General features: G+C 36.9%; 1 protein-coding gene across 5 annotated transcripts in view; it reads right to left on the minus strand.

Moving 5' to 3' along the window:
• NFAT5 (nuclear factor of activated T cells 5) overlaps window positions 1–25901 on the minus strand; it is a 134048-nt gene extending 108147 nt beyond the window's left edge. For 3 of the 5 annotated variants that reach the window (XM_068529405.1, XM_068529404.1, XM_068529403.1), the window contains exon 1: window positions 25488–25901. In XM_068529405.1, coding sequence (XP_068385506.1) covers window positions 25488–25560 — 73 coding nt within the window. In that variant the 5' untranslated portion in view covers window positions 25561–25901. Of the gene's footprint in view, window positions 1–23696; window positions 23751–25487 lie in introns of all 5 variants that reach the window. The other 2 variants (XM_068529402.1, XM_068529401.1) reach the window with 1 other exon arrangement.
• Window positions 25902–26961: the final 1060 nt, after the last annotated feature.

A 26961-nucleotide genomic window follows, 5' to 3' on the forward strand; every position in this document is an offset into this window, starting at 1 on the left:
TTCTTATACTGTACCAAAAAATGTCATCGTCTCTTATAATAATAAACTCATTTCAATTTAGCATTTTCCTCCTCTAATTTGCTTCCTTTTCCTCATCCTATTCTACACACCTGCCAGTTTTAGGATTACAACCTTTATATCTATATTCTCAAAATTACTTTATTAAAAATGTAACTGTGCTGTAATACTAGAGGTGAATTAAAGTTATTGCAAATGCCATTCCAGTCTCCTTCTTAGATGTTATGTTTCACTATAACATCTTCTATAAAGACAGAGAGATATAGGAACTCAGTAAGAGTCACATTTTTAAAAACTTGACCAGTTAAAATAAAATTCTGACTAAGATTTGTTGTTTAGGGACTTCCCTGGCAGTACAGTGGTTAAGACTCCGCACTTCCACTGCAGGAGGCACGGGTTGGATCCCTGGTTGGGGAACTAAGATCCTGCATGCCGCGTGTTGCAGAAAGATTGAATTCATTTATTCATATTTAGTAAAGGTATACACATATCTATAATCTTGAAAACACATTGGTAACCTAAAACTAGCTTATTCATTTTTGGCACTAATATAACTAGAAAAAAATGTAGTTAAATCTGGCATTTTCTCAACTCTTCACAAAAAAATAAAATTACCATTAATTTTGAATTTTAAAACTATGTCTGTCAAACACCCGTTTCAGTGTTCAAGACTGACCTCAGGTGTCACATACCCTGTGTGCAGCCTTCTCTGATCCTTTACAGACAGTGTTAAGGATTCCCTCTTCTCCATTTGCATAATATCCCATATTTCTATCAAAGCACATACTGCATTACTTTAAACTTGACTAATTTTATTTTCTCTCAACTGTGAACTTCACAAAAATGATTTCCTCTTATATTGTGTCCTTAGTCCAGTAGAGGAGCTAAATAAATGTTGAATGAATGTTTAAATTAATTGTTGGTCTATCAGGTTGACAGTGTTAGTGAAGAGGGGATGGCATAGCTAAAAATACTGAGCTTGTGAGTGTGACATATGTATGGTATCAAACAAGTTAAGTATGACCAGGAGAAGATAACTTGTGATATATTTTGTAACCCAGACTACATTTCTCTACCAGAGTATTTGGTTTTGTTTGATTGATTTCAGGCAGAAATGGTAGCAAAAGTGAGATGAGAGGGAGGCCGATGTAGATTACCTTTTTATGATCACGTATCCAAATATGAAGATGTGAAATAAGCTTGTTTTCTTTGATATATTCATTTCTTTGGAAATTGCAATTTTAAAGAGTAAAATTACTAGTTATGGAATTGAATATTTGGATTACATAGTAATTATTAAATTTTTAGTGAAAGTGTGTGCACATGTGCCTCTATGTACTTTTTGGAACAATCTTGAATTTATAAAACAGTTGTGAGTACAGTGCAAAGAACTTTCTTCTTTTTTCCTGAACCATTTGAGAGTAAGTTGCCAACATGATGCCACATCACCTTCGAATACTTTAGTATGTATTTCCAGCAAACAAGGATATTCTTCAAAATATTTTCTCCCATTCCACAGGTTGTCTTTTTGTTTTTTCTATGGTTTCCTTTGCTGTGCAAAAGCTTTTAAGTTTAATTAGGTCCTATTTGTTTATTTTTTGTTTTTAATTCCACTACTCTAGGAGATGGATCCAAAAAAATATTCCTGCGATTTATGGCAAATAGTGTTCTGCCTATGCTCTCCTCTAGGAGTTTTATAGTACCTGGTCTTATATTTGGGTCTTTAATCCATCTTGAGTTTATTTTTGTATATGGTGTTAGAGCATGTACTGATTTCATTCCTTTTTTTTTTTTTTGGCTGCGTTGGGTCTTCGATGCTGCGCGTGGGCTTTTCTCTAGTTGCAGCGAGCAGGGGCTACTCTTCATTGCGTTGCGTGGGTTTCTCACTGCGGTGGCTTCTCTTGTTGAGGAGCATGGGCCCTAGAGCGTGTGGGCTTCAGTAGTTGTGGCTCGCGGGCTGTAGAGCGCAGGCTCAATAGTTGTGGCACACAGGCTTAGTTGCTCCACGGCATGTGGGATCTTCCCGGACCAGGGATCGAACCCGTGTCCCTTGCATTGGCAGGAGGATTCTTAACCACTGTGCCACCAGGGAAGTCCCTAATTTCATTGTTTTACATGTAGCTGTCCAGTTTTCCCACCACCACTTACTGAAGACACTGCCTTGTCTCCACTGTATATTCTTGCCTCATTTGTCGTAGATTAATTGACCATTAAGTGCGTCGGTTTATTTCTGGGCTTTCGATCCTGTTCTATTGACCTATATGTCTGTTTCTGTGCCACCCCTATACTGTTTTAAAAATGAAAACATAACGATCTACTTGTATCTTAATCCTATAAAGCACATGTAAGGTACTCAAGATCTGTGGATCTTTGGAGTTGAAGATGATAACAAGCTTATAGACACCTTACCAATTTTTGACAGAAAAACATCAATGACAACTAATTACCACATTTCATGCAAAAGAAAATAATTATAATTTCCCTTTTTAGGAAATTTTAAATCAATTAGGAGGAAAATGAAGACTCCTATAGCAAATTTAGCAAAGGATAAGAACAGACAATTCAAAAAGATACACAATGGCCAATATATACATGAAAAATATTCAATTTTAATGGCTAAAAGAATAAGATAGCATAGCATATGAAAATGTAATAGTCTTTAAAAAATAATACTTGGTGCTGGCAAAGGTTCCAGGAAATTGGTATTGCTAATGGATATAAACGGGTAAAACCTTTTAGGAGGCAATAAGGCAACAGGGTCATTGTATTTCAAATGTGTACATGCTTTTTCCCAGTAATTATACTTTTATAAATTTAAATTAAGAAAAAAATATAGTTAAGTTTGCAAATATATGCATATACAAAAATGCTCTCTGCAGCATTGTTTATAAAAATGAAAACCAGAAACATCCTAAATGTCATCAATAGAGTAGTTAAATAAATGATGGCAATGATGGTACATCCATATTATGAAATGTAATGTAGCTATTAAAAATAAAGACACAGATCTATTTGGACCACAGAAAACATCTATAACATATTGTTGAGTAAAGGAAGCAGGCTATAAACAGTATAAAACCATATAAAAATAATCCCATTTACATAAAAAAAAATATATATATATGCATAGAAATATAATAGTGGTTATCTATGAGAGGTGGGATCTTTTGTAACTTTTATTCTTTGTATTTGTTATATTGTTTGAAGTCTTTATAATTTAAAAAAAGCTACTTTATGTTCCATTTATTAACCTAGAGTGGTGTCCAAAACATTCTAAGAAAAAAAGCACAATATGATTCTATTTTAGAAAAAAATAAATAAATGTAAAGTGTCCACATAGCGCAGAAAAGAACAATACAGAATGACATACTGTATGTCAAAATGTGAACAGCTGTTATCTCTGTATGGTAGGATTATATATTATTTTCCTTTTCTACTCTATATGCTTTATATGTCATACAATGACCTACCTTTTTTGTAATAAGCATAAAAAGTATAATTGTACTATAATCTGAAAAAATTAAGGTTTCAATTTTTAAAAAATTTCTATTAAAAATATCTTAAACATCCCAAAAGAATAACTTGTCCTAAACAATTAACATTCTTTCCTTCAATATATCTTCGACTTTTCCTCAAAATATCCAGAGAGGGGCTTCGCTGGTGGCGCAGTGGTTAAGAATCTGCCTGCCAATGCGGAGGACATGGGTTCGTGCCCTGGTCTGGGAAGATCCCACGTGCCGCGGAGCAGCTGGGCCCGTGAGCCACAACTGCTGAGCCTGCGCGTCTGGAGCCTGTGCTCCGCAACGGGAGAGGCCGCGACAGTGAGAGGCCGCGACGGTGAGAGGCCCGCGCACCGCGATGAAGAGTGGCCCCCACTCGCCACAGCTGGAGAGGGCCCTCGCACAGCAACGAAGACCCAACACAGCCACAAATAAATAAATAAATAAATAAATAAATAAATAAATAAATAAAAGAAAAATCCAGAGAAAATTGGAGATTCACATTCAAATAATGTTTAAAAGCACTAGCATAATGAAAACCATTATTTCATATAAACTTCATAATAACCCTGTTAGATAAAGAGAAAATGAGGATAAAAGGATAAAAAGAAATACGACTAGCAAAACGTGAAACAGGTATTTTAAAATACTATGTTTCTTTTTTTTTTTTTTTAAAGAGCTTTAACTTAAGGCATTTAAAAAATATATATTTATTTATTAATTTATTTATTTTGGCTGCACCGGGTCTTAGTTGTGGCCTGTGGGATCTTTAGTTGCGGCATGCGTGCGGGATCTAGTTCCTTGACCAGGGATTGAACCCGGGCCCCCTGCATTGGGAGCGAGGAGTCTTAGCCACTGGACCACCAGGGAAGGCCCAATACTATGTTTCCTAACTATAAATTCTGTACTTTTTCCCCCACCATAAAGGTACCTCTAGATTAACTGAATTGCAAATAAAATACAAAAGTAAGTTAATTTTTCCACAGAAGCCAGGCTGGTACCAACTATCTAAAGTTTTTTCCCTTCGTCTTATTCTCCCAGAATAAGAAAATGGAGCCTTAAAAAACAGACACTCTGGACAATACAATCATTAGTAAAGAAGAGATGGCTGGCAGCACAGTTTCTCTTGCACTGGCACAAATTCTTGTTTTCAAACCCAAGAAACTTTGGTACTCTTATAATTCCTAAAGTCAGATATATCAAGAAACCACCCAAAGAAATACGGCCATAAACACAGAATGCCAAAAAGACCAATACCAATGTTTATTCTGCTTTATTTAAGATGTGACGTCTTCCACTTTTTCTTGGCACTAATGATAGTAAAATAAAGGTATATTTTTTATTCCTTTCGAAAAAATATGTAGAAACTATATTCCAGTAATAATAACATCAACTTAAGTAGCCTATGCTAGGCACCCATTCTAAGTACTTTACTTCTATTAACTCATTTAATTCTCACAGCCCTATGCTGTAAGCTCTATTATCAACAGCACCTTACAGATGAGGAAACTGAGGCAAAGAGAGGTCAATGAACTTGTCCAAGCTGCCACATAGCCAGTGTATAATATAACCTGAACCTGAACCCAGGGAGTCCTGCTCCAAGGCCCATATCTTTAGCCACTATACACACTGCCCTCTCCATATTGTTAATATATTATTTTGGGAGAGAATATGGTAACAGAATGAGAAGAAAAGTTTTTTCAAATTGCCTTAATGTTTTTAAATTCTATATGGTCAGAGAACAAGAATATTGCTGTTGAACAAGAATACTGGCCCCATGGGATTTCCCTGGCAGTCCAGTGGTTAATTAAGACTCCGTGCTTCCATTGCAGGGGGCACAGGTTCTATCTCCGGTGGGGGAACTAAGATCCCACATACTGCACGGTGCAGACAAAAAAGAAAAAAGGAAAAAAAAAAAAGAATACTGGCCCCACAAAATGGGATATGAAATGTTCCTATGTAGTTGGGCATTAGACCTTGGAACTGGATCCGCTATAGAGAATAGAGTCTCACGACATAACTTCTGTGTGATCCTTATTTCAATGGAGAAATTGAGTGAGGCAATAGAGCACAACTACCTGACTGAAATGTTAGAAAACAACTCACCTTTGAGACAATGTCTCAAAGACTCAATGTCTTTTTATACCCTTGGCCCAAAGGCAGCCATTTAAAAATATGTTTAGCAAAACTGAAAAATAATTACAATGGGACAATCTTTATCCTGTCAGGCTAAGAGGGGAAAAGGCTAGAAAAAGATATAGAATACAACTTGAAATTTACAGAACATTAAACTTAAAATATGACTGTCTAAACTACTTTAGAAGTTATTTTCTCCTTTTAATCTTCTAACCTGAGACAAAATAACTGTGAACAACAACTTTCCAATATTTACAAGCTGAAATTCAACTGAGTTTTATTTTAATGACACTAAGAAGAAATAATACTGTTCTGTAAATGCGAAACACCTCTCCTGAAAAATCCTGAACTTTGACTAATATGGTTTTTTGTTTTTTAATAAATGCTCAAACCTAAAATTATTAGGAAACCATTCTGTTGTATATCATCACCTAATTGCCTAAAACAAGATTTGTCAATTTATTGGTTCATTCAGAATACTTGTATTAAGTCACCTGGTATTTAGCACTCATTAAAATCTGTACTGAGAAGACATACAAATGTCAAAGTAAGGCGCTCTTGAGATATCTGGGGTGTCAAAGAGTCACCTATGATGAAAGACAAAATACACAGAGAAAGAATAATGAAAAACAAAGTAACTAAGTATCAAAAAAAACCCTTCCTGCTGCAGATTCAAAAAAAAAAAAAAAAGAAAGAAAGAAAGAAAAAAGACACTTCTCTTTTATTTCCTGGATTTGGAATTCAAGAGCCTTACCCTGAATACTCAAAGGAGAGATTTGAATCATCCTGAAGTGTCTAGTCAATCTTAGTTCAATACCAAAATTAGGGATATTGATTTTTACTGTCTATTTATAGCTATTTTAACTCATAAAACTTTTTTACTCTCTTATTTTTATCCTTTGAATTTCCAAGTTGAAGTTTTATCTACATTTAAGGATCTTTAGGAATCCAAATGTGGATTTGCTTATCCGTCCTATTATAGCACATCCACATTTGGTTGTTACAAAGGTACTGTTCTCACAGGACACACCATCCAGTCCCTTTATGAAGAGCTATGCTTACTACAATCCATGATCTCTGCAATATGCAATTAATGGACAAGTAAATGAACAATATCCTACTAAAAAGGAAGCAGGAAAAGAAGAGGTCCAACACACTGGGAAGGACCCTCTCTGTAATGCTCTGATCTATCTTTGTTCCAGAACTAGACAGTGGTGAATATTCAAATAGTTCTTAATGGAAGAAGGCCTAGAACCTTTTTTCCCACCAATTTCCCTCTAAATTGGCATATCCAATGGATATGCTCTCTTCTGGGCAATATTATAGGGTCCAAACTACAATGATTTTTCCAAAAGACCTTACTTCTCATAGTTCACTTTTTCTGTTTTATTTTGCTCATATAATAAACGACTGCTAAATTTCACTTTTAAATCTATTTGATTTGGGAGATTCCAAAATATAATTTGTTTCTATGTTGGTTGACAGTTGATGTTTCTGAAAAGTCCTAACAAGTTCAAGAAATACTAGTATAAACGTATAGGAGAACAAAGCACATCTAAATTTAAGGGAAAATGCACTTTGGGTTTACACACAAATAAGCAAACAAGTATGGTGAGAACACAATGACTTGGTAGCTATCTTTCACCTCTAGGTTACCTTTCTATTTTTAGAATTAGCAGCCATCTCCCCTCTGAAGTTTGCCATCTCAAGCAGCCCACTGTAATTCCAACAAATGAGTAAAGGCAACCGTGATTACAGACCTAATCTTAAGTATTCTTAGGAGTAAGTTGGTTTCTATTATTAGGGGAAATATTAAGCTTATAGTGTACTCGAGGAATCTATGATGCAATTAGTACTCGGTAAGAGCGCTAGTCATTCTACAAAAATTATTGTATAAATTACCAAAGTGCCTAATTTATACCTAAAACGTTATTTATTCATAAAGCCTACTCATACACAGATTAATATGCCTTTACCAGTAAACATACAAGTACTGGTCAAGATAAATTTAACTTCACTAAACTGAAGTGATGTTCAACATTGAATCATGTTCAAGTTCTCTCACTTATTCTCAAACTTAAAACTTGAGCTGTGGCAATAATTTAAGAAAACATCCTTTTAAATAGAAAATATTTTAGCAGTTGAGGACCATAACAAAGAAAAATAAATTAAGCACTTTCATGTTCACACAAAACAAATACTAAACTAGCCAGCAATGCCTCTTACTCAGGAACTCTGATGAATACAGTTATACCTATATTTAATCTAGCAGTATGTGAAATAGATGCACGTATATGTATACATGAATCACTTTGCTGTACACCTGAAACTAACACAACAGTGTTAATCAACTATAAGACAAAAAGTTAAAATAAATATATAAATAAAAGATACCATTAAGAAAATGAAAAAAAAAATCAAGCAGTTATCCAGGGTCCTCATTATCCTCTACTAATGTCTAATTAATAATACAAATACAAAGAGAACAACGTTTCAAGACAGTAGGGTTTATAGTTTCCACAGCTACAGAAGTGCATCTCACTTCACTTATGCAGTTTTTCTTCCTCCTAGCTCACTGTCACAATTCTGTGACATTTATTAGAAAACTGCAATCCTCTTGCTACTATTAAATATAAACATTTGCTTTCAGGAAATCAACAAAATGAATCAACCATGCATATTAATAGTCAAAAAAATTTCCAAACTAAGCGAGGTTAATCTACTTCATGAATTTTTCACAGTCATCTGTAGTCTAATCTTGCTCATCAAAATTTTGTTTTTGATTATTCAAGATGTAGCACACTCAGTATTTAGATCATCCTATCTACATTTAAATCACATTTAGATGATTTAGACAACTAAAATATACTGTGTTAAACGGGAAACTGAAAAAAGTCTCCCTTCCATGTGCCACCGCACAATTACGTCTGTCTCAATAACTTAAAAAAAAAAGTTAGTATATCTCAGTCTTAAAATTATTTTTTGTTTTTTTAACATTTTGTGTGTGTGGTAAAATATGCATAAAATTTACTGCTGTATCCATTTTTTAAAGTGTACAATTCAATGGCATTAAGTTCATTCACAATGTTGTACAACAATCACCACTAGTATTCATTTCCAGAACTTTTTCATTGCCTCAAACATAAACTCTGTACCTAATGAAGAATAACTCCTCATTGCCCTCTCCCCATAGTCCCTGGTGACCACTATTCCACTTTCTGTCTCTATTCTAGATACCTCATGGAAATTTACAATATTTGTCCTTCTGTATCTGGCTTATTTCAATTAGCATATGTTTTCATATGCTGTAATCCATGTTGTAAGATGGTATCAGAATTTCATTCCTTTTTAAGGATGAATAATATTCCACTGTATGTATATACCACATTTTATTTATCCATTCATCTGTTGGTGGACACTTAGCTTTTACTACACTCAGAGTTGTGCAACCATCATCACAATACATTTCAGAATATTTGTATCACTCTCAAAAGAAACCCCAAGCCCTTTAACTATAATCCCCCTCACTCCCCTCAACCCCAGGAACTACTAATCTACTTTCTGCCTCTCTAGATTTGTCTATTCTGTAGATTTCATATAAATAGAATCATACAGTATGTGGTCTTTCATGATTGGCTTCCTCCACTAAGCATACTGTCAAGATTCATCCATGTTCCAGCATGTATCAGTAACTGATTCCTTTTTATGGCCAAATATTATTCCATTAAATGGATATACTACATTTTGTTTATCCATCCATTCATTAGTTGATGGACATCTGGGTTGTTTCCATACTTTGGCTATTATGAACAATGCTGCTCTGAACATACGTATACAAATATACATGTATATTTTATGTGTACAGATGTTTTCATTCCTCTTGGGTATGTATCTAGAAGTGAGATTGCTGGATATGGTAACTCTATGTTTAACTCTTTGAGGAACTATCAGATTATTTTACAAAGTGGCTGCACTGTTTTATATTCCCACCAGCAGTGTGCAAGGTGATTTCTCCACATCCTTGCCAACACTTATTATTATCTGTCTTTTTGATTATAGCCATCCTACTAGGTGTGAAGTGGTATCTCACTGTGGTTTTGCTTTGCATTTCCCCAATGACTAATGATGTTGAAAATCTTTTTATATCCTTATCAATATTTAACATAGGGACTTCCCTGGTGGCGCAGTGGTTGGGAGTCCGCCTGCCAATGCAGGGGACGTGGGTTCGATCCCTGGTCCGGGAGGATCCCACATGCCGCGGAGCAACTAGGCCCATGCGCCACAACTGCTGAGCCCGTGCTCTAGAGCCCATGCTCCACAACAAAAAAAGAACATGATTCTGTTAACTCAGAGTAAAAAAAAAAAAAAAAAAAAAAATTTTAACATATTGTTATTGCATCAGTGCTTTTATTTTAAAACATTTATATGTTTAGCAATATATTAAAGTCAATATGTTCTTAAATATAACAAATATGTTTAATAGCACAAGCAGTATTTTGCTGCTATTAAACTAAATATACAGAAATAGTTGTCCTAATCAATAAAATGAAGTACAGTCAGACTCTTCATATTGTATTTGTTTATAGCCAGTCACCTAAGTGTTTCTCTCATTTAACTGACATGTTTTTATTTAAATATAATCAATTCCTGTGCTCAAGAATGCCAATCAGGTGCAGCCACTACAGAAAACAGTATGAAGATTCATCAAAAAACTAAAAATAGAACTACATGATCCAGCAATTCCACTTCTAGGTATTTACCTGAAGAAAACAAAATCACTGTCTTGAAAAGGTATCTGCACCCTCATTTTCACTGCAGCATTATTTACAACAGTCAAGACAAGGAAACAACAGAAGTGTCCATTAACAAATGAATGGATAAAGAAGATGTGATACACACATACACACACACACACACACACACACACACACGTACAAGAATATTACTCAGCCATAAAAAAGAAGGAAATCTTGCCATTTAACACATGAATGGACCTTGAGGGCATTATGCTAAGTGAAATAAGTCAGAGAAAGACAAATACTATATGATCTCATTTATCTGAGTAATCAAAAAATTTTTTTCTTAAAAATTGAACTAAAAGATACAGAGAACAGATTGGGGGTTGTGGGGGCGGGGGAAGGTGAGGGTTATGAATGAAATGGGTGAAGGTGGTCAAGCTTCAAGAGAACCTTCTTATTTGAGTATTCCAGATTTAGTGAACAAATCCACCTCCATTTTCATCTTAATTACCTAAACCTTTGTCTTTACCGATTAAATAGTTCCAATTTTTTAAAGGTCTAGGTTTCCACCTATAATCATTTTAATCCAATTATTATTCCAATTAAAGCTTTCTACATGGTTGTATATAACTAAAGCACAATCCTCTCACACTTCCAATACCATTCCTTCCTTCTTTTCTGGATGTGGTATTCATTCATTCAATCACCTTTTGGATATAAGCGCTTGTGCCAGATGCTAAGAGAATGTGAGGTATAGTCCCTGTCCTTGAGAAAAATACCATCCAGTATAACTTTTTAAACAAAACTGGACTTTACTAAATGTTCTTTATGGTTTACTGCAGCTTTAATTCCATGGCTGATTCTAATATTGTACAATTACCTTACTGTGGTTTCGGTTTCATTTCCTGAACACACGCATAATCTAGTACTTTAATACCAAAGCTCGGGCTTGCCTGGTGGCACGGTGGTTAAGAATCCGCCTGCCAATGCAGGGGACAGGGGTTCGAGTCCTGGTCAGGGAAGATCCCACATGCCGCGGAGCAACTAAGCCCGTGGGCCACAACTACTGAGCCTGTGCTCTAGAGCCCGCGAGCCACAACTACGGAGCCTGTGCCCTAGAGCCCACGAGCCACAACTACTGAGGCCTGTGCGCCTAGAGCCTGTGCTCCGCAACAAAAGAAGCCACTGCAGTGAGAACCCCACGCACCACAATGAAGAGTAGCCCCCACTCAACGCAACTAGAGAAAGCCCGTGCACAGCAACGAAGGCCCAACACAGCCAAAAATAAATAAATAAACTTATTAAAAAAAAATACTAAAGCTCTCCTAAGTTTTGAGAGACCTTTCTCCAAATTATTTCCATAATTTTATTAACACTTAAAAAAATGATTAAAAAGAATAAAATACTTAAATGTTTAAAAAGTGTAGAACTTATACTCTGAAAACTACAAAACACTGTTGAAAGAAATTAAAGACCTAAATAAAAGGAAACACATCCCACGTTCATAGAGGATAAGACTGAATACTATTAAGATGGCAATGCTCCTCAAGCTGACCTACAGATTCAATGCAATCCCTGTTAAAATCACAGCTCTCTTTTTTGCAGATATTGAGAAGCTGATCCTAAAATTCAAATGGAAATTCAAAGGACCCTGAATAGCCAAAACAATCTTATAAAAGAAGAACAAAATTGGAAGACTCACTCTTCCCAATTTCAAAGCTACAGTAATCAAGACAGTGCGTTGCTAGCGTAAGAATAGACATGAATAGAAAAGAACTGAGAATCCAGAAATAAACCCATATGCCTACAGTCAACTGATTTTCAACAAGGTTGCCAAGACCATTCAAAGGGAAACAATAGTCTTTTCAACAAATAGTACTGGGGGCAATTGGATATACACATGAAAAAGAACGACACACCACATACTGCACACCATAGACAAAAATTAACTCAAAATGGATCAAAGACCTAAATGTTAAGAGCCAAGACTATAAAACTCTCAGAAGAAAACATAGGTGTAAATCTTTGTGACCTTGTATAAGGCAGCAGTTTCTTAAATATGACACAAAGCATAAGCAACAACAAAAAAGATAAAGTAGACTTCAAGAAAATTAAAAACATTTGTGCATCAAAAGACACTACCAAGAAAGTGAAAAGACAGCTCACAGAACAGGAGAAAATTTCGGCAAATCATATATCTAATAAGGGACTTGTATAAAGAATATATAAAGAACTCTCACAATTCAACAATGAAAAGACAAATAATTCAATTTTAAAATGAGCCAAGCCTTGAACAGACATTTCTCCAAAGAAGATATATTAATGGCCAATAAACATATGAAAAGATGCTCAACATCATTAGTCATTAGATAAATATAAATCAAAACCACAGGAGACTGCTTCATACCCAACTAGAGATGGCTATAATCAAAAAGATAAGAGTAAGTGTTGACAAGAATGTGGAGAAATCAGAACCCTCATACATTGCTGCTGAAAATGTGAAATGGTGCAGCCACTGCAGAAAGCAGTTTGGCAGTTCCTCCAGAAGTTAAATATAGAGTTACCATATGATCCAGCAATTCCACTCCTAGGTATATACCCAAGAGAAATGAAACACCTGTACACACAAAAACTTGTACACAAATGTTTCATAATAGCGAAAATAACCCAAATGTCCATCAACTAATAAATGAATGGATAAACATAGTATGTATCCATCTAATGGAACATTATCCACCCATAAAAAGAAATGAGATACTGATACATGCTACAACATGAATGAACCTTGAAAACATTATGCTAAGTGAAACAAGAAGTCACAAAAGACCACATATTATATGATTTCTTTTATATGAAATGTCTAGAATAGGCAAATTCATAGAGACAAAAAGCAGATGAGTGGCTACCAGGAGCTGGGGATGTGGGAGGGAATGGGGAGTGACTGCTAAATGAGTAAGGGGCTTCTTTTTGGGGTGGTGAAAATGTTCTGGAATTATATACTGGTGCTGGTTACACAACACTGTAAATGGACTAAAACTCACTGAATTATACACTTTAAAACTGTTAAGATGGGGACTTCCCTGGTGGCGCAGTGGTTAAGAATCCATGTGCCAATGCAGGGGACATGGGTTCGATCCCTGGTCCAGGAAGATCCCACATGTCGTGGAGCAACTAAGCCCATGTTCCACAACTGCTAAGCCTGTGCTCTAGAGCCCACAAGCCACAACTACTGAGCCCATGAGCTGCAACTACTGAAGCCTGTGCACTCTAGGGCCTGCGTGCCACAACTACTGAGTCTGTGTGCTGCAACTACTGAAGCCCACGTGCCTAAAGCCCGTGCTCCACAACAAGAGAAGCCACTGCAACGAAAAGCCCACGCACCTCAACGAAGAGTAGCCCCCGCTCACCGCAACTAGAGAAAGCCCGCACGCAGCAACGAAGACCCAACGCAGCCAAAAATAAAAAATAAAAAAATTTTTAAAAACTGTTAAAATGATAAACTTTATGTGCTATGAATTTCACCTCAATTAAAATAAAAAGATAATCAGGAACCAAGTCTTTAAGAATGCGGATTTCACCCTAAAGCCCATGGACACCATTATAGGATTTTTAAGTAAGCAATATGATTTGATTTGTATTTTAGGAAGATTAATCCTGCACAACATAGTGCTGTGAATGCCTAAACCTTAGTATATAAATTTAGCAACATCTGATTTGGGTGTTCAGAAGCTTATGCATAGAAATAAAATCCTGGTTTCTTTTTTTTTTTTTTTTTTTAATATTTTATTTATTTATTTATTTATGGCTGTGTTGGGTCTTCGTTTCTGTGTGAGGGCTTTCTCCAGTTGCGGCAAGTGGGGGCCATTCTTCATCGCGGTGCGCGGGCCTCTCACTATCGCAGCCTCTCTTGTTGCGGAGCACAGGCTCCAGACGCGCAGGCTCAGTATTTGTGGCTCACGGGCTTAGTCGCTCCGCGGCATGTGGGATCTTCCCAGACCAGGGCGCGAACCCGTGTCCCCTGCATTGGCAGGCAGATTCTCAACCACTGCGCCACCAGGGAAGCCCAAATCCTGGTTTCTTGCTACATCTTGAGTAAGTATGTTTGCCAAATAACTTACCTGTAGATATAAATTTTATTTTACTTATTTAACAAATACTTATATAGTGCTGTGTGCCAAGCATTATTCCAAGTTCTTTAGAAATATTAACTCATCCAATCCTCATAACAAATATATGAGTCTACTATCTCCACTTTATAGAAGAACCAATTGAGTCAAGAAAGGTTAAGTAACTTGCCTAAAATCACACAGCTATTAAGTAATGCATGTTTTTGAAACTGGGTTTCTATTCACAAGCCAGATAAATAAGTGGGACTTTGATTTACTTATTATTACCTCTACCACTTTTAATTCCTAAGAAAAACTTCATATTCTTCAATTTCAACTCTTCTGTTTATTTGTTCTCAATTCACTATGCACTAAATTTCTTTTTCTGCGCAGAATTTACAGCGTTGATTCTATCCATTCTTGTGAAGTTTGATTGAAAAACAGTCTCAAGAAAGTTATTTTTTTAGTTTTTATTTACTATACACTATAAACATGTTATTTATGTTTACTATAACAGAGTAGTAATTTGGTTAACTAATTACCTTCTGTTCTTCAACTACTTCATTACCCAGTTTTTTTTTTTAAGCAATGAGTTTTTTAAAGGAATTAAGTAGTAATTTTATCCAAAGCATGTTATTCAAATATTATATATAAATTTTCATCCTGTACTCAACATTATAGGTAAAAATAAACTATGAAAATTTCTTCAAAAATAATTTTAAAATTATAAAATTCAACTATACGTTTATATTTCCCATTCATTCACTCTACATTAGCCTAATAGTCTAGAGAGTATGACCTAACAATAAAAATGAAAAAGGAATATAGAAAAAAGTCTTGGAGGTCACAATACAATTTTATAAAAACGTACTCAAGTAAACTTTTGATTTACAGTGTTTCTAAAGTACTTATAACTGCCCATTATCTAGGCGCTTATAAATTGAGCCTATAATGTTCACAAGTTATAAATTTATAACTTGTGAACATTAATTTATTATCATTAATTACCATTTACAGTAGTATTTTTACAGTTAAGCACAAGATAGTACTCACCTTACATGGGACAGAAAGCTCATATTGTTTTTACCTAATTTATGCTTAACCTACAGAAATAATTAGAGTACAAATAAGTACATACCCCCTACCTACATACTCTTCAACTCTGTAACCCTCTGAAGACTTAAACTATTTTAAAAAGAAAGTTTAAAGTTTTAAACTTCATTTTACAGTTATTAAGTATAGGGGCAAACTATATGCTCAGGTATACTTTGCACAAAAGTATTTTCCTATTAACAAATAGGAACTTCATATTAACTTCATTCTTCATTCCAGATTGAATTACAAAACCCTTTAAAACTCTGTGTTATCACTGTTTATTTACATACAATCTCTTTTACTAAACTATAAGCAATATGTGGCCAGGATATATGGGTGAATTCACTTTGAGTGAATGAATAATAATATTATTATTATATTATTACTATGTTATAACTATAATAATATTATGACTAAGCAACCTATAACCTTGCACATAAGCATAAAAAAATCATCTCTAAAAAACTACACTTGGCTACATTATAGAAAATAGGAATATATAAAAGAATAAAAAATGCCGTATTAACTTTATGTCCTTTAAAAAACTAGTTTTCCTTTCTAGAAGGTTATGGTGGTTGAACAACAAAAGTTAAAGACAAAAGAGTACACACTGTATACTGTAAATATAGTGTGTACTGTATAAATCCATTTACACAAAATTCTAAAAAAAGGCAAAACTAATCTTTGGTAAGGAAAAACAGATCAATTTTCCTGAGGGGCTGGAGTGGGCAGAATTTACTACAGAAGATCAAGAGGTAGCTTAGCTTAACGGGATGACTGAAATGTTCTGTATCTTGTCTGTAGTGATTACACACATGTATACACCTGTTAAAAACTCAAGGAACACTTGAAATGGGTGTACCTGTGTACCTCTATAAGGATGGTTTGTTTTTCTAAAAGAGAGGGGAAAGACAGAAAGGATACAAGAAGTAACAGCAGAACCAACAAGCAAAATGTAGAGAGTACCATGAGAAAATGGAGACATGGGTAGAATGGGAAGATTGGGAAAAAAAAGAGAGACAGACAGTGGAAAGAAGAACCAAAGTAAATTAATAGGGCCTTATGCAAAATATCACTATTCGTATAGCATTTCGTAGTTTTCAAAATCCTCTAACATTATTTCAGTTATTCTTCCTCACAACTCTCAGGTAAGCAAGACTGATGACAATGTCTCTGCTGAAGAAAAGGAATGCTTACATGATTTTCCACATGGTCTCAAGACTTAACTAGAATTAAAACGCAAATTTTCTACTGCCTAACAGAATTTTCAGGAAGTTCAGAAACAAACACCAACCACGACAATAAATAGAACTCCCAATGCTCTATGAGTAGTGCTTTTTCTGTTGCTCATCTCTTCTCAGGTTTAGTTACGCTCTGAAACATACCAGCAGAAATAGGGTGCAATGACCTCTATGCTTCCATAAAACTACTGCCAAAGAAATCAAGAGCCCCATGGCATCTTCCATTTTTAAAGCAGTTCTCCTTAGGTGGTGGCTTGCTTACCCTTCCCCTTCCTTTTCACTTTTGAGCACCATCAACAGTCAAAACAGAGGTGGTTCAACCAGCAGTGTACTTCAGCTAAATCTTAAAGACATGCACCAAAGCCAGGAAATGATTTGCTAATTTTGAGTGCTAAAATATTCCTAAAAAGGGTCATCATCATCATCTTTACTGATTTTTATGTGTGGCTTATAGAATTTCTCTCCTTACTTTATGGGAACTGTTAAGCTAAAGAAATCTACACAAAGTACTCTTTATATACCATCTGAACAGTGGTGTAATCTTGTTAGGGCCTGAAGTGTAAATGCCAATTATCAAATGTTTGTATTGTAAGAAAGTAAGTATAAACTCAAAACTCTGGGGTAAAATAGTCAAGTTTCAAATACCAGCCTCCTCCATTAGCTATGTAACCTTAAGAAAATTAGTGAATCCCTCTGTACCTCAGTTTCCTCATTTATGAAATAGGGATACTGATACTATCTCACAGGACTTTTCTGAGGATTAAACCTGGAAAATATCTGTAAAATGCTGGTACACACAAATTGCTCAAAAAATGACTTCAATTATTACTAACACTGAATTTATTATTCTTTCTTCTCTTTACCAACACTGTTTCTTTTGACATGTCCTACAAAGACTGCTTTACATAGATTTTTTAAAACTAAAACTAAATTTATAAAGATAAGAGTAATCAACTTGGCTCACTATTTATTAGTAACTTTTCTGTTCTTGTCTCACTTTCAAAACCAAGTACCAAATTTACTAAAGGACTAATAATAACATTTCTGAATGGGAAAGAAGTGATAAGGATTCATGGCTGGCCAGCAGTAATAATCAGTACCTACTTATCAAGTAAATATTAAAAATAAAAGCAAGAGAAAAAATCTATTTTTAAGTTATTAAGAATAAATAAAAGTAACTGAAAAATCTCATGTATCACATCTTTAGTTCAAACCATCAAAAATACAGATCCTTCATCACAACATCAGGTTTTATTTACTTTTGGAAGCTGAAATCATTACCTGTAGTTAATCCATAGACTATTTCTACCTTTTCATTCAAATACATGTTTATAATTAGTGTATTATACCTCATTAGTTTCTTTAACCTTGATTTTTATTAAGGCAACAGGAAATAAAAGACGTGACTCTCTTTCACGCAACTTGAAATAAAATCTTAGCAACAAGAAAAGAGCATAAGATAATAAGCAACATATCTACTGAAGAAAGTCTTTTATCTCTCATAAAGTTAGCAGAATTATCCTCTGTCACTACATAATCAGGCCCAACTGATATCTCAGATTAATTTGATCTTTTTTTTTTTCTAATTACCTGTTACTCTTAATAGAAAACAATCTGATGGGTCAAGTTTTTCTAATAAAAAGTGGCTATTTTTATATATAACATTGATCACAATAAGAAATGTTCATCTGTACTACCATTTTCAAGTTTTAGGGGACTCCTGGAATTAATACAGTAGAGTCAAGAATGAATCAAGAGCAGACCAAGGACCATCTGATTAAATATGAATTTCTATCCTCTTACTGTAACAAGCAATAGAATTCCAGTATTGAATAAAAATAAAAATTAAAAAAGCAGAGTTTAGGAAGAGACACAAAAACAAATGACAGGAAATCAGAGAGAGATGGATCCTAGAAACAAAAAGTTGGCATGAACTAGGTACGATTCTGTCATATGTTTGAAATTCATTTCCATAATTATTTCCTCAATAATATTTTTAGTTTATTAGGTATGGATCAACAGAGAATATTATAGATACTAAACAAGAAAAGAATCCAATAGATTACTTTTAATGTTGAATACTTTCAAAAAGTCCTTTCTAGTAAGATATCTTCATACATTTCATCATGTAAGAGTTAATGGCCTAACTACCTTACAAACACAGGCCCTAGGAAAGAAATAAATCAGGCTTAATGGCAATTCAGAAATATTCCATAAAATCAGTAAAAAAACTGTTACTATTTTTAGGATTTTCATTTTTGAACTATAAAGTAAAATTATGCATGGTACAACATCAAACAGATGGAAAGTAGTTTAAAAAAAAAAGTTTATTTTCCCCTAACTCAATGTAATATTTCATATTTTCTTTTAAGTTGATCCATATGTAATATTTATTTATTTATTTATTTATTTATTTATTTTTGGCTGTGTTGGGTCTTCGTTTCTGTGCGAGGGCTTTCTCTAGTTGCAGGGAGCAGGGGCCACTCTTCATGGCGATGCGCGGGCCTCTCACTATCACGGCCTCTCTTGTTGCGGAGCACAGGCTCCAGACGCGCAGGCTCAGTAGTTGTGGCTCACGGGCCTACCTGCTCCACGGCATGTGGGATCTTCCCAGACCAGGGCTCGAACCCGTGTCCCCTGCACTGGCAGGCAGACTCTCAACCACTGCGCCACCAGGGAAGTCCCACATGTAATTTCTTAACTCACACTTTTAAAAGCATTTTAAATTTTTAATCCATTGTTTTTATTACTTTATTTCTTCCAATTTGCTTATATTATTTTTCCTGTTTTATCTGATTTTTCTACCATCTTATCTTACATCTCTGTAGGTATTTCTAGAATGACCTGTTATTATTTGCTTATTTAGTTTAATTTTTAATCTCCGTTTTTATATAGCAAACTATATATGCCAAAATCAACATTTTTTAATACAGAAAGTGTAAGAAATGGCACCTTTTTTTTTTCCCTGTAGTTGAACATTTTTTCCAGGCACTCCAAAGTAGAACCCTAGCCTTAAAGTCTGAACACTGTAAGTGTAAACCATTTTATTTTTTTAAAAATATATACAAACTACCTTCTTTAAAGAAGGTAGGGAAAATGCAAAAATAGAATCAAAAAGTAAAAATCTGTAGTATATACTTTTGTCCAGGATTTTTTTCTATGCAAGCTATTTTTAATATAATTGCAACAATATCTTTTATTTACTTATTTTATTAGGAGTTTCATATGTAATTATGGGGTCACCAGAAACATTATTTTAATGGCTACATATCATTACATTAAATAGCTAGACCCTTTTCCCATTGTCAGGCAATCACCAAATTAAATAAAACGGTATTAGCAGAACTATGTAGGGTGATGGATGTTAACTAGACTTATTATGGTGATCACTTCCCAATATATATACGTATCAAATCATTGTTGTGAATTTGAAACTAACATAATGTAATATGTCAGCTATATCTCAAGTAAAAAAAAAAAAAAAAAAGAAACTAATTTCCTATTCTTGAAAAGGGGGAGAGGGAGTAGAAGGACCAGCATTGATATGAAAGATAAATGCGAACAAACTGAATACTAAAGAGATTTTAAATCTATTTTTGAAGCTAAATACCCAACTGTAGGTTTTCCAACCTTGTCGTCCTTAAAAAAAACCAAAAAACAAAAAAACTGTAATTTGTAAAACCTGTGTTCTCTAAAAAGTTTAACAAATTGTATGATAATAATTAAATTCCCTTCACACTGGGCTGACTTTTTTAGTTATTAGATAGAAATCTAGACTATTGGACTTCCCTGGTGGCACAGTGGTTAAGAATCCGCCTGCCAAAGCAGGGGACACGGGTTTGATCCCTGGTCGGGGAAGATCCCACATGCCGCGGAACAACTAAGCCCGTGTGCCACAATTGCTGAGCCTGCGTGCCTAGAGCCCGTGCTCCACAACAAGAGAAGCCACCGCAATGAGAAGCCCGCGCACCACAATGAAGTGTAGCCCCTACTTGCCACAACTAGAGAAAGCCTGCGTGCAGCAATGAAGACCCAACGCAGCGGTGGGGGGGCCGGTGGGGGGGGGAGGTTAAACCGTTAAAAAAGTACTTTGCTAAAAAAAAAAAGAAAAAAGAAACCTGGACTATTGATGTAAAGCATACATACATAAACATTACTAGACAATACTTCATATTATATATCGTAGGGAGTCAGTACAGTATAGTACTTAAGAGCACAGATTCTGAAGTGAGGCTACCTGAGCTGGAATCTTGGCTCTACAACTTACCAGCTGTGTGACTCTAGGTAAGTTACTGAAACTCCCTAAGCCTCCTTAGCTTCCTCATCTGTGAAATGAGGTAATAGTAACGATCTCAAACAGCTGTTATGAGGATTCAGTGAGTTCATATTTGTAAAGTTCCTGGCACACAGTAAGAACTATATAGATGGCTGTTTAAATTTTTTAAATTTTAAATTTAATTTTTAAAATTTAGCTAACATTTATAGAGCTTACTATACACCAGGTTAAATGCTTTCCATGAATTTGCCTCAAATAATCTTAACAACACCTCTGATGAAGATAATATTATTGCCCCCATTTAAAAAAGAGACAATTGAAGCACAGAAAGATTAAATGACTAAGCTGAGGTCACACACAAACGTCAAACAAGGATTTGAACCCAAGTCTGACCACATAACCTACAAACTTAGCACAGATTGCTCTTATACACTAGGAGCAGTAGCCTCCTGCTGTACTATATCTTGCTGAAATAAATTAGAATTTTTTGTATTTCCTGGAATAGAGTATTTTAAACAGTAATATAAAAAATATCACTATAATACAGAAGTATTTATACATGAAATGATTATGATGTCTGATATTTGCTTTAAAATAATACAGCTTGGGCAGGGGGAGAGAGGATTAAAAAAACAAGAGTAGACATACTTTGATAGCTATTAAAGTTTGGTGATGGGTACCACCAAACCCATAAATAAATAAATAAACCCATAAACCCATAAATAAATAAAATGATGTGTTCATCATTTTATTCTCTCCACTTCTGTGTATTCTTTAAAATGTCCATAATAAAAGGTTGAAAATAGAAATAGGGTACATAGATTAAATCCTTTCATCACACGAGCAAATAACTTTCTTATACCTTGTATCAAAGATATAAGAGAACATGACATACTTGATACTTATACATTTTACAATTTATATATAATCCATAAAGGGTGGTCTTACTTTAAATAACTGAGTATCCTCTCAACCAAAATGAAAAATTAGTGAAAGTATTTTGGCATAAACATGTAAATATACATACTAGATTGTTGCCTGCATTTCCATCAACTTGTTAAAAATATTTGCTTAAATAATTAACACTCGGTTTTTTTTCTTATCTTTCTCCTGCCTGATAATCTCTATGATTATAACACTCTGGTTTGCTGCCCAGAAAATGGATGAGTTTTTGTACAGACAAATATAACTCCACAACATGGTCACAAATTGAACAATACAAATAGAAACAACAAATCTGCTTCACCAAGAAACACTTCTAAAAATCCCTTGCCTCAAACTGTAGTTGATTTTTATACTAATATATACCATAGGTATATATATACCTATGGGCTTTTTATAAGTATAAATATAATCAATAATTAATCTAAGAACTTTTATATGCTTTAAATTATAGTTAAAACAATTTAGCTGATACTTAAGGAAAAAAAATTTATTAAGCCAGACACTATACTAGGCATTTTCATACACATTAGCTCACTAAACTTGAGATTATATACATTTTTATAAAAGAACATTAAAGTTTAGAGAGGTAAAATCACTTGCCCAAGGTCACAGAGCTAAAGGTCACAAGTAGCTAAATTGGTATTCAAATTTAAGCTTAATTACAAAACCCACTTTTTCCCTTGACACCTACACTCAGGTCAAACAAATATTTAGGGCCTTTTTTAGTGGACCATAAAATGCTTACGTTACTGGTTACATATATATTTTACAGTGGCAGCTTGGCTTTGGGTAAAGAGCACCAACTACAACACAAAAGCACTGTTTGTTTCTACTATCATATGATTTTTTTCCCCCAAGTCTCTTAATTTCAGCCTCAGGTTACTCATCTTTATAATAGGAAAATTAATATCCTTGCTGTCCAGTTCCCAGGATTACATGATTCAAAAATGACATACGTGAAATCACTTCAAAAACTGCAAAAACAACAAGTAGTCCTTTTTTTGCCTTAAAATGCTAAAAACAACACAGAATAATGTTTTCTAAAGTGATTGTCAGCTGTTTAAATTATTCTACACATTCTAACATTTCCAGAACTTTCTAAAACCCTTTTTCTAAGCATAGCTCAATCATCATCTCTATTACTTGGCTTTCCTTATCCTTAAAAATGATGCAAGAGTAATGACATCAATGCTATTGTAATAAATAATTAATATGCCATTCTGAAATGCTCAGCATATGAAAGTTCTAAATTCTGACTTTCCAAACTAAATATGTGTTTGGTGTCACTCTTTTAGTTATGTTCATGATCTTAATGTTTGAGCCTTTTCATATTCAGTTTGTTTTGTAAAAAACTAGAATCAAGATATGGAATTTTAAAGTAGAACACCCAACACACAATTTTTAATAGTTTTGTGGGGTTTTTTCCCAAGGCTTCTCGAAACAGATACAATAGCTAACAAGGACATCAAACACACAAAATCCACTAAAACATTCAGCTGCTCTAAAAGAAGGATCAGGCTCTTTAGGAGAAAACTAGATTGTATGAGTTTGCAAAGTTTAACACTTTCTCATTTAAACTCCATTTCAGAGAAAGCCTTTGCATACTCACACAATATGCTTTAAAATGGCACTTTGCTGACCTTCCAATAGTCCAGCTCTATGAAAATTCTGTGATGGGTGTAACTTCAGAGAATCTGAAAAACACAAAAAGCATTAAGTACTTTTTATGCTGAATGACTTAAAAAAAAAAAAAAAAAAAGCCAAGGATAGCATACATCTCTTATATAATTGTCACGTATTTTTAAGAGCTAAAGTCCCTATTTGTGAATATATTCTCGGCAAAAGAAGGCTGAATTGCCTCTACACTGGTCTCTATACTAAACTTAGATTTTCATAAAGCATTTGTTTCATGGAAAATTATCTGGTGATTACTGCACAAACGGTGTTAATGTCTTGACTATTTTTAGCACCCAACTGTACCACATTAGCCCTTCTCTAAGAATCACCTCTAGATATCGTCTCTTCCTTTTTGACACTCAAAACTACAATATTTCCAAACTACTTCAGGATGGTGACTGCCAACTAAAGTCATCAGAGCAACAGACAATGGCTACAGTTACTAAGTAGGACTCTGTGTACAAACTCAATCGTCAGTCTATAAAGTCCAGCACCTTCCAGAGAAAACCACCTCACTCTGATTCACTTCAACGATTTTAAATACACGAATGTGAAGCTGAAGCCCCCCTTTTTGCAGGGGGGTGGAATCAGCGGATGGATACATCAAATCAAAAACTGAAGAAACCCTGAATTTCTCAGGAAGGAGGTTCACAATGGCACACAATGTTTTTTTTAACATGGTAAAATGAATAGCTAATAGCCCAGTTATGTCTTTTGCCCGCTCCCAGTGATTTAAAAAGTGACTAAGAGTGCAGTGGGAGCATTTTGGTTTGATGGCCCTTGCACAAGGAACCTGTTCTAACACATTCTTGTGGTGTCCAGTATAGGAATTTAACCCCAGTAGAGATCAGCTCAAGTGTTAATATTTTATATCCCGGGAATCCCCTTCAGGCCTTAGCCAAAAGAATTTTAAAACGGGAAACTGTGTCCGATGCCCCCTCCCTGCAAGGAGCCCTTGAACGGCAACGAAAGAGAAAATTCTCAAAGGACAGCGACTGTGCCTGAGCCGGTACCCCTGGGACAGGAGAGGAATAAAACTAATCCAGAGAGAGCACCCCTCTCTTTGTAAAACAGAGGCAGAAGTAAGTAATTAGAATGCCACAGAAGTGCAAAGAGAGGAAAAAAAGAAAGAAAGAAAAGGAAAGAAAATTCGGGCTCTTTCCAGCCATAAGATGACGAGGAAAGAAGGACGCCTGGTCGAGGGGGGCCGTCCCAACAAGGGGAGGGAGTGGACTAGGCCGGAGGGAGAGGGGGGCAGAACGACGGCGCACAAACAACCTGCAGGGGGAGAAAAATGGTGACCCTGCACCCAGAACCCGCTACAGGCTACGCCACCCGTTTGGGGGCAACTTTGCCGGGGACGATGGTCCTGGTAAGAGGAGCCGCGGCGGCCGGATCGCGGCGGCCCCAGCGCGGGGCCCAGTCCGGGGTGATCCCCGAGCCGGGGAGGCCAGGGCCGGCCGCTCGAGGAGGGTGGCGGGGCCCGACCCGCCGAGGAGCGCTCAGAGCCACCGGGTCTGCAGAGACCTGGGGGCCGACGGCATTTGGGCCCCGTGCGGCCGGCGGCTCCGCGGGGGAGGGGCCGCCACTCCTCCCGGGCCCCTTCCACCAACCCCCGACCTCCTCGGCCTCTCCCCACCCCCCAAGACAGGCCATCCCGGCAGGGGCTCGGCAGCCGCCCCCGACCGGGACCCCTCCGGCTCCCCGGGGCTGGGCCTCCCCGCCCCCACGCCCCAGCCCCCAGCCTGACTCACCTCGCGAGTACAGGGACTTGGGCGACTCCAGGTCTAGGTCCGCGCTGAGCAATGAGATGAAGTCCGAGGGCATCGCAGCTCGACCCAGCCCGGCCCGAGGGCAGCGGGAGGGGGGGAGCGGCGGTGGCGGCGGTACCTCCTCTCCGGGACCGCGGGCACCGAACCGGGGGCGGCAGGCGAGGGCGGCTGCCGCTGCCTCCTCCTCGAGGGCAGTGACTTCCACCGAGCCGAGGACCGAGGAAACGGCGGTGGGGTGGAGGGGAAACTCCACGGGGACTAATTCTCGGCGAGCCAGGAGGGGGGTTCAGGGCGGGGAAAGGGAAGGGGAGAACCAACGGGTCCGTTTCGTGCTTCTCCTCAGCGAAAACTGACGGTCGCTGCCGCCACCGCCGCCGCCACCGCCGCTGACAGGAATCTGAGCCCCGCCTCCCGCGGGGCACTGCGCAGGCGCGGAGGGGGGGGGCGCCCCAGAGCGGGGAAGAGCCCGGGCGGCGAAGGAGGGCGGAGAGGCGCACCACGGAACAGCATCAACAAGGGCTTCGCTTCCTGCGAACAGCGGCCTGGGGCTGCTGTTCCCGAGCAGGGAAAGGGCCCCGCCGGCAGGGAGGGAGGGAAGCTGGGAGGTGTCCGCGCCTGGGGCCCCGGGGAGGGAAAAGGTATTTACACCGACCTGGTGGCGGCGAGCCGAAGGCGGCCGGCCCAGCGCCGAGCTGAGCGCAGGAGGAGATAGACCTGGGGAGGGGGGGAGCCGAGGCGTCTGCGAGAAGAGGGGAAAGACCCCAGAGCCGGAACGTCCTGGGTGGGCAGGCTTGGGGTCTCGCAGGGGAATGGAGTGTCGTCTCTTGCACAGTCACCATCCCTTTGGGGTTTGCATAGCAATGTCTGAATTGAGTTGGTCAAAAGGCTGTCAAACTCATTTCTTAATTAGGAAATGACGGACCATATCCTGAAGACCTCGCGTTATTGGTTGTTTTTTAATTAAAGTACCCTTTCCCCTTACCTTTGCCTTTCCCTTTTTTCTCTCCCCCCTCCCCCAACCTTTAGGGGCTGAAAAAAAAATTTTTTTTTTTTAAGTCTTTCTGATTGTGCTGGGATGGCCGGGTTTATTCGGTGTGGGTGATAAAAGTCGATTTAAAAATTGAGTCATATGAATCCACGTGACTGCTGTAGAGGAAAAAAGCAAACTTAAAAACCATTCTTCCAAACGGTTTTCATTTTTTTACCTTTGCACTAGGCAAGGATGGGGGAAGAACACATTTGAGTTTTTGCTATTCTGTTCATGGCGGCCAAAAGTTTCCGTTGCAAAAACTGAAAATCCTCACCTACACCGCAGACCGTTTCCTGACTCTAATAGACTTCTGAGAAATTTTTAATCAAGTTATTAAAATATCAATTGGAGTGCAGGGTATGCTACTTGGGAAGTAATTTTAATCTTGTGTAGAATATTGATGCCAGCGGTCACTGGGGCAACATT

Source organism: Eschrichtius robustus, chromosome 19 (genome assembly GCF_028021215.1).
Source record: "Eschrichtius robustus isolate mEscRob2 chromosome 19, mEscRob2.pri, whole genome shotgun sequence".
Taxonomy (NCBI): Eukaryota; Metazoa; Chordata; class Mammalia; order Artiodactyla; family Eschrichtiidae; genus Eschrichtius; species Eschrichtius robustus.